This window comes from Fukomys damarensis, unplaced genomic scaffold (genome assembly GCF_012274545.1).
Source record: "Fukomys damarensis isolate Sample0158 unplaced genomic scaffold, DMR_v1.0_HiC HiC_scaffold_19, whole genome shotgun sequence".
NCBI classification, from domain to species: Eukaryota; Metazoa; Chordata; class Mammalia; order Rodentia; family Bathyergidae; genus Fukomys; species Fukomys damarensis.
The window spans coordinates 45,092,454-45,101,962 of record NW_022900931.1 but is presented as its reverse complement, the minus strand read 5'-3'; the positions used below and the strand labels follow the sequence as shown (position 1 = coordinate 45,101,962).

The 9,509-nt window shown below is 36.4% G+C and overlaps 1 protein-coding gene across 2 annotated transcripts in view; it reads right to left on the bottom strand.

Annotated features, from left to right (window-relative positions):
- Rgs5 (regulator of G protein signaling 5) overlaps positions 1 to 9,509 on the bottom strand; it is a 142,620-nt gene that overhangs the window by 12,205 nt on the left and 120,906 nt on the right. For both annotated transcript variants that reach the window (XM_033765681.1, XM_010621504.2), the window contains one exon: positions 5,842 to 5,903. In XM_033765681.1, the coding sequence (XP_033621572.1) occupies positions 5,842 to 5,903 (62 nt within the window). The remainder of the gene's footprint in view (positions 1 to 5,841; positions 5,904 to 9,509) is intronic.

The window sequence follows — 9,509 nt, the reverse complement described above, 5'->3', positions numbered from 1 at the left end:
TTAAAAAAAAAAAAAAAAAAGATTGAAGACTGCAGGGGGGAAAAAAAAAAGCATAGAATAAGCCAGTGGCAAAATAATTCTCATTAGCTTCATAGTCTGACAATTGGACACTATGAGTATCACATATTCTAAATCTTTATAAAATGTAAAGATAAAAATATCTGAAAGGCCTGAGGACACATTCTTAAGATCCCATAACCATATAGACTCTTGTTATATAGCCAGGGAAAGAGCACAGAAAATAACTTCCCAGGAGTGAGTCCATTTCCTGGGTTTTGGTTTCATCACTCTCATTGAATCCCACAATATTGTTCCAAGGCTTTTTGTCAGTGTATACACTTTAAATCAAAATTCAAAAGAAAATGGTTTGATAGCCTATGGGTCTGGGAGATGTTTAAAGCTATTGTTCTTCTCATTTGGTTTTTGAGCATTCTCTGAATATTTTCTCCTCCTCAGCTTTCTATTGGTCCATTCTTCACAGTCTTTCTCTGTTGATTCTCATCACCCCTCAGGATGTCCTCTTCGGCCAGACAGAGTTGAAAAGGCTTCAGGCCAGATATCTTTGTTCTACAAAGACTACATAAGTCTTCTTCGTCCAACCACCTTCCTCTGCCAACCCTATACTCCTATAGAGTTCCCAGCATACACTGCTGATTGATCTCTACCTTCTTACCCACTGAATCTACCTGGAGCCTTAGAATATTTGTACCATAGCTCTTTAGACATCCACTACCCAGGAAGCAGATGAAACCCATATGATCCACTGCTCTTGGGCAAACACTGCAAGTTGTGGTTCACATTATAATTTAGAATTGACTCCTTACCAAAGAAAACAATTAAAATGTCCTAGGACCACTTTGAGAATAAAAGGAGCACTATACAAGTCTGTTTGGTATAAAGGGAAAAGAACACTGAAAACTAGATTAGCACAAATCTCTTCAATAAGAGGTGAGAGGGGATGGGGAAAAAATAAAATGGCATTGATAACTGACAAGTGCCATGACACTGCTTCTTGGTTCAAAGCATGGGCTTTAGAGGTAAGACTGCCAAGGGCTGAATTCTGGCACATTTTATTAGTGCAATAAATTGGGCAACTATTTCAATCTCTTAGAGTCTCCGCTGTCTCATCTGTTCTATGGTGATAGTAATGGAATATATATGAATGTGTTTTGGTAAGAATTAAATAATTCACATAAAGCTGTTATATGTAGCCAAACATAATTGTCACTGTATAGCTCAATACATGCTGGTTTCCATCCTCATTATTCATAAAAATTTTTAAATTATTCTTTGTCATCATTCAAAATCCAAACTCAAATGTTGCCTCATTACCCACAATTATCTGCTTTGTCTTGAAGATTTTTGTCATTAGGAGAGAAGAGATCACTTTCTGTTTTTGGATTGTTTGCTTATGTAAACACTATTAATTCTTCAAGTTTCGAGTTTGAATTTCACTTCTCTTTGCCTTTTTCTTTTTCATCCCACCCCCAGCACTATGTAGGACACATAAGTGGAAATATTTCTTTCCAGTTCACAGAACCAAACGACCCAAATTTTGAAGAAAAATATTTTCTGATTCTGATATTGTTGTAGTATGTTATTTTTTGGGCCAGCTACCTGATATCTCTGAATCGGTTTCCATTTCTGAAAAACAGGAATTGTTTTTAGTTCTAAAATTACTGCAACCATTAAATAAGTTAATATATGCAAAGTGTTTAGAATAGTGTGTGGCACATAATGAATAATAAATGTCAACTGCTGCTTTTATTATTCTAATTATGGTCTTAAATAACAATTATGGTTGCCATTGATTAAGATGATGATAGATGAGCCAGAAAAAGAGGAGGAAAACTAGAAACTAAAGAAAAAAGCAAAAGGAGAATACAATAATAAAAACAAAGTAATAAGCCGAAATCACAGCTACTTGATTCCCCATGGAAGAGTCCAAACCCCAAAGGAGTCTCAAAGAAGTGTGCTGACCTTTTCGAGCTCCTGGGAAAAGTGAAACCCCATACAAAACAATGCTGCTACTGGGATGGGTTTCATTCTTTTTTTTGCTCATAATTATGGTTATTTGGGAGAATTATTCAGTGTCACCATTTTATATAAGCTTCTGTGTGTAATCTTTTTTTGTGTTTATAGTACAGTATGTTAGTTCTGTGCCCCTTAGGCCTACAAAATGAAAACAGATGCTGCCATGTATAGAATTGAAGGAAAAACTTGCAAAAAGTTGGTATGTTTTTAGAACAGAGTCAGATATACTTGCTTAAAATTACTTTTGAAATGCACAAAGGTAAGAGGGCTCTTACTAGTTAGAAAAGATTGAGTAACAGCTTAACTGTTTTATTATTTTTCAGCATCTTAGTACCAACTAATTTTATGCTCACTCAAGAAATTTTTTAAAAATTTGATTTAAGGAATGCTTTTGGCAATAAATGGTAACCAATGCCATTTTTTAATATAAATAAAAGATACTGTCCTCAAGTTTAAATCTAACAAATCAAAATACCAGAAGAAATATTTCTCAAATTTATCTGTCTTCCTTATCTATTTTGCATCAATCACAGCTAATCTTAGATATGTTTTGGTTGTAGGCTTGGTTTAAGATGATTTAGTTTAAGTCTATTGCCTAAGAACTGAGTAGATAACATTTGGCTCTCAGGTATACTTGATGCATATTAGCTGATGTCCAGGCACACAGGTCAAATATAATTTCTCCAAGTCAATGAATGGTGTTGGGCAGAATTATCTGGGTTGTGTGTCATTCCACTGGTTCTTACCTAAGAATAGCCAGAGAAATGTAGAAAGCAGAGAGAGGGTGAGAAGCAGAGATGGAGAGAGACAGAAAGAAAGAAAAAGGAGAGACTAAGGCAGTAAGAATAGAGAAACTGAGAAGCGAAGGACTGTCTTACTTACGGCTGTATCCTCATGTCTGGGAGATATTCTATAGCCATACCATGAACCAGAGATTCCCAACCCCTAGTCTATGATGGTACTGGTCTGTGGGCTGTTATGAGAGGCTGCTCACACAGCAGGAAGTGAGCAGTGCAAGCTTGCTAAGCTTCTGTGCTTGTGCCTCTCTCCCAGCTCCTACACTCTTGTCGGACCATCGGGCATTGCATTCTCAAAGAAGGAGGAATTCTACTGTGAACCGCTATGCCTGTGACTATTGCTGTTTATTGCTTAGGGGAAATTAAGTGTTAAATCATCAGAAATATAAATTACTTAATTATCTCAAATTTAAGATTATACACTCACATAAATGTAAAGACATATATAAATTAAAATATAATCATACAACTAGATGAAATATGAACATTATTGATGTACACACATATATACAGATATGTACATATATGAATATATACATATATACATGTACATACATATATACATGTATATACATATCTATACACACACACTATTTTTTCTCTCTGAGAAGTAGAAAATATTGCTATGAGAATGTTAGGATTCAAGCTCACACAGGATAACCATCTGTTTGCAAGCTAAAAGACTTTGCTTCCTAAACAAACACTATAGGGTTGACATTAAGTGCCTCTAGCTCACCCTTACCCCTAGTTTGCATTCCCAACAACTCTCTGTCTCCTAAAACCCTGAAATAAGAGAGTATGTAGCTCTAAGAATTATTGTATTTAACCTCCTCCTTAGCCATTTTAAATACATGAAAACAGCTCTGCCAACTCACATTTTTAAATAATAATAACAAATATTTGTACCCAGGATATTTACTATTGATAATTTATCAACATGTCATCTGTCAAACTTATTGGTTCCAATATGGGGATGACAATATATCAGTTAATAAACATAATGTTTCTCTACCCAACTTTATGGAATTTCTAGGTGCCAAGAAGCAAAAATAGTTAATTAATTCACTCTTTCATTCAATTAATAAATATTCACTGAATACCTTTTATGTATCAGAGCACAGTACACTGTTTAGCAAAAAAAATAAAAAGAGAATCAGAAATGAATACAACTGGAAAAATTCCAGGTTAGAGGTTTTGGTAAGAGTTTGGTTCTATTGCCAGTAGAAGACAGTCTATCAAAAACAAGACAAAAAGTATTCATATATAATTCAACATACATTCTTTGTTATCTACTCTTTGCCCATTAATCATCATGATGATGTGAAAAGAAATACTTTGTAAGTCCTCATTTTTGCTAAGCATTTAACAAAGTTTTATATTCCTTTCTTGTTGTTACTAGGAAGAAATATGGGCTGGAATTTAAAGTTGAATCATTATTTTAGAGTGAATTAGTCAACAAATGTTTGTTTTCTTCATTCTATGCACTTCCTGTTGTGAAATTATCTGGATGAAAAAGACTGAAGTCCTGGCTGTCAGTGAGCTAGTAATCTATCACAGAAGGAAGAGAACTACAAACAGAATACAAAACAGTTAACAATTAAGTGGCATAAAGAATGTGATAGCTAACGGTTGTGGGGCCACTGTGTTCTCTCTTGCCTAGAGGGCCCATCCTCATGCTGTGGGGTATACTTCTTTTCCTGCTTTTACTTGGCCCAAACTCACGCTGCAGAGCCTATTTCTTTTCCTACCTCTAATAAATCTTTGCTACTGTTAAACCAAACCAAACCAAAACAATGGCTGTGGAAGTTCAGAGGATAGATAATTCAGTTTGGATGGTCAAGGAAAACTAGGCTTTTAGTATTCAGATTATATTACAAAAGAGGGAGAATTTCAACAGTTAGACATGGTATTCCAGCCAAAGAGATTACAAGCAGAGATCCTATGGAAATTGACAATAGTTTAATTTGCCTAAAGGTCAGCCATATAGTTGTCATAGTGAAAAATAAACATTAGAAATTTGAACTTGATGCCCGATGACAGTGATGTTGAACCTTTTAGAGACTAAGTACCAAATTAAAACCTCAAACCCACTTATTCATTGGAAAAGTGCCAATGCTGCAATTAAACCTGCATACTGGGGTTTTAGCATAGAGAAAACAACTTACATATAAACACATTTTGTCTTAAAAGAAAAATACAATAACATTCATGTCATAAGTTCTCCACCACTGCTCTACACCTTGGAAATTAGTAAAGATTTCTGATCAGAAGGAAAATAGTACTCATTATTGTATTGATTTTATTGGATTTGGCTTGAAAGAGTTTCTATAGGGATCGGCACCTTTATTATATATTGAATGAGATGTAACGGGCATGCTGACAAAAGGAGAAACTGAGGAAGAGGGATCTGATAATCCATTGTTAAGTCACAAGAACAATTTCTAGTTTGAACAGATTACTGCCCCTGACTTTCCCCAGAAATCTTTACGTTGCTATATCCAAACTTTACTAATCCATTAGTAGACTAAATAGGGAAAAGCAGTTTTTCTAGTTTGAAGCAAGCAGGTCAACCAAACATGGTGGCACATGTCTGTAGTCCTGGCTACTTGATAGGCTGAGACAGGAGGGCTCATTGAGCCCAAGAAACTTGAGGCTAGCCTGGACAATATAGTGATTCCCTGCCTCTTAGAAGAAGGAGAAGTAGAAAGGGGGTTGGAAGAGAAGCACACAAGTCAAGCCACTTGTTCTGCCTCACAGAGGTAAACAGGAGTGGTGGGAACCAAACCTCCCATATGCATCTTCAGCACACCTTATGTTGACTTTGTCCCACAACACGTTACTCTTATAACCAGCTCCATAAGCACACTCCCTTGGTACCTTTCTCTTGTTACTACCACCGTGAAAACCGAAGAAGAAAGGTCAAAAATGGGGAAGAGGGACACAGGAAATCGAAAGCTGTTTTGCGTCTCCGTCCTTATTTTGACCCTCATATAAAACACTGTGAACTTACAGTTGTTTTGCAGGAGCTTGTCCAGGGAATCCCGCCACTGCAGGACCTCATCCGGTGAGGGTCTAAAGCAAGAACAAGGATAGAAAAAGGTGATGACAGAAGTGAGAAGTTTACCAAATATACAATGACTTGACCTGTTCTTAGAAATAATACAATTGATCACCTACCCTCAGGAAAAGAATACTTGGCTTTTTTCTAACTGGGTCTGGTTAGCTGGTTTGCTTTCCTATACCTATATAGTACTGTATATCTTCCTTCCTTTTTGAGCAATTTGGTAAAGTCTATTCATTTTCAGAAATAGACTCTATTAGCCATGAAGTTATGTCTTGAGATCTCTGCATATCCCATGACAATGGCTCCAACTGTGGTCTTTATTCCAAACATAACTTAATGAAATCCAGTTGACTTGCTATAGGGATGCTCATTAACAACTTGATTTAATTAGTGAAGAGGATTTGGTTCCACAGCTGTATCCCAAGGCTGGCTTATTAGGGCTAGTGGCAGATGGTATGTATAACTTTGCCTCATGTCGGGAGTGTAATCATAGCAAGCATATATATATATATATATTCCTTGCTCAATTGGGACAGGGTGATACTTTAGAAAGATTCAGAAGAAAACTGGTCAAAACATCCTGAATCAGAGTGTTGTACACAAGTGTTTGGGATGCTGACTCAAAAGAAGGTAACAGTCAACAATTTCCTGTTAGGCTGCTTTTATTTTAACATTTACAAATGCAGGAATCCACAGCCTTTTCCATTTTAACCACCCATTCTCCCACAGATGTTCCAATGGACCCAGTGCTGCCTGAGAAATGGCCAACTTCCCCCACCCTGAACGCTTCCTGTGTTGTGTCCTGAACTCTTCATTGACAAAGCCTTTATTAGACTATGAAGTCCAATGGAAATGTTTTTCCCAAGTTGGGATATTTTGTAATTCATATCATTTATCGACCATCCAGGTAATCCAGGAAAATTCTTGCTTCTAGTTTTTATGAAATATTTTTGGGTTTTAACTATTCAACTTAGCAACTGAAGTTAAGACAATTCCTCAACCTACTCTTCACTTTGCTGGCTCAGATTCAGCCTCATTTTATCTATATAAAGAGTCCATGACAACAGTAGGTGTTTTGACTAAAGAATTGTGACAATTCCCTAACTCCTCTGTTCTGCATTGCAGAATATGTGCAGATTGTCCTGAATAAATGATTTTTCCTAAAGTTTTGTGTTTACACTTTGAAAGTTAAACTCAGCAAAACCAAGGACAACAAATGTGGTGAAATAATCTTATGTGATTTCTGCTTTTCTGTCCAGAAGTATAAATATTATGGATTTACTTGTAACAAGTAACTACTTTCCCTCCTTCAACTTTCCTCTAGCTTATATAAAGAGACATGAAAAGTATATAAACATGTATAAAGAGAGGAAAATTGCATGACTATGGGGTTACAAGTGTGTTCCTGTATTTTTCTGGTTCATTTTCTTGCTAACCAAAAAAAGTGGACATATTTTCTACAGGTCAGTAACTCCTTTTGGTTCTTCTGTATTACTTTATCCTGAGAACTTTTCCTAAATATTATTTCATGCCTACAGATTTAGCACAGGCCTTTCCCATCTTAATTTCTTCACTACAGTGGGTTTAATATTTTGCACATAATAGACAATCACTAAGTCCAACAGTTCACAGGACGGACAGGATAATAAATTACTGAACAAAATAAATTAGCTCAGAGCAAACAGCTAGTTTCATCCACTGAATTGTCTCATTTTATAAATATTGTCATAGATTGATATCACACTCCTGCCCTTTTCATCGCTCTGGTTGGTTAAGAAGAGCCTAGGAAGGAGCAATGACATGAACAGGTGCACCAAACTTAAGCACGTTACTAGATCCAATTTGTCTCAAATAGTATTATTAGAACAAAAGTAATGGTCAGTATTAGCCTCATATCACAGCTGAAATTAAATTCCTTAAAAGGATATGTGCATAGCCTGTTTGGGGGTGATATTAGTCCACATTGATTTTAGGACATAGTCAAGCAAGGCATGTCTCCCACGGTGTGTAGCCTAGTGTTCTGATTAGCAGCCTAGGAGGTAGCAGCGGTTCATCCTGTCCTGTTTCTCAGAATTTGCCAGCCCTCATTAAATCAGACTTATTTAGAAACAAGATAGATGCAGGTCTAAATGACCAATAACCATCCTGGCTTGCAGGTCACAGCTGACCCTAGAGGGTAGGCTATGAGTGATTATAAGGGAGTGAGAGGAAGCTAGGTCAAATGAAAAGCAAAATAAGCACTTAAGAAATGATTAACTATGGTTTTTTTTCTGAGGCTCTATGAAAATAACACCCAGTTTAGAAAGTGACCATCTTGGCTTGAAGTGCTCTTTTTTTTCACTCTTATCTCATTTTACTTGTTGAACCTTTTTCATGACTTTGGTACACCCACTACCTATAGAAATACCTTGTCATTCATAGAGAACTTTCGTCACTCTACCATATTGTATTGTATATCTCCAACAATATGAGTGTATAATAAATGAGTCTTTTTGTGAAAAATCAAATGTGTATGTACAATTTTTGGCCTACATCAAAATATGGTAGATTTTCTTTACCTTCACCCAGCCCCAACCCATCTGTCTCCCATCCAAGGTGCTCCAGTCACTGTTGGCTATGAGATAAGGGCTCAATAAACATTTATGGACTTAAGAATAGTCAGGAGCAGGATGCAGTACAGGACACCCTACAATAAATGTGTCAAAATGATAAGGAAATGAATGATGGCTCATTTTTCCCAGAGTTATCCTGGCTGTTGAACGCTACAAATGACTCAAAACTTATACTTCAACGACTAGTCCAATGAACCATTACTACACGTGCTGGCAACTCTGACATGTATTGGCTGTAATCATGAAAAATGTTTTAACTTCTCTAAGAACCAACTGTTGAATTATGCTTTGATTTTGAACCTACACAGTACCTGGAGTGTATCTAAATTTCCCTGATAATCAATGCTGCCATATGTTCTTGTTGTTGAAAGGTGTAAATGAACCTCAAATTGTTAATGGCATTTGCAAGTGCCTACTCTGCTCTCCCTTCCTGCCCTACAGTGCTTTCTGTTCAAGTCTCAAGTTCATGAATGTTTATTGAGCTTTTACCCCGTAGTCAACAGTGACATGGGCATTATTAATGAGTTACTTTTAAAGGCTACTTTTCAATGTCCATACGGAGACCAAAATTGCATGTATGTCTTTATTCCTCACATCAAGGCTTACTTTGAAGTGAAGTGGGTGACAATATACCATAACTTTTCTTCACTAGCAGGCTAGTGTGGAAGTCATCCTCGAGTTCAAAAGTGGTAACAACCACCACCATCACAACAACAAACGATGAAAGACTGATGGGATGGGAGAAGAGGACATTTATGGTATAAAGAAATACTATAAGAATATCTATTTCTGCTCTTAACATTTTGCAATTGATTATATAGTAAGCCATGGAAACATTTATCATAAACTTATATAGTTTATTAATTTTGTTTATTGCTTTTTAGGAAGACCTACGTCAGACCTTAGGGAATACTCAGATTCAGAGAACAGGCCAAAGTGGAAGAATTTAGAGGAAAAGAAGGAGGGGAAGAACACAGGATCACAGGATCAGAAGTTAAAGAA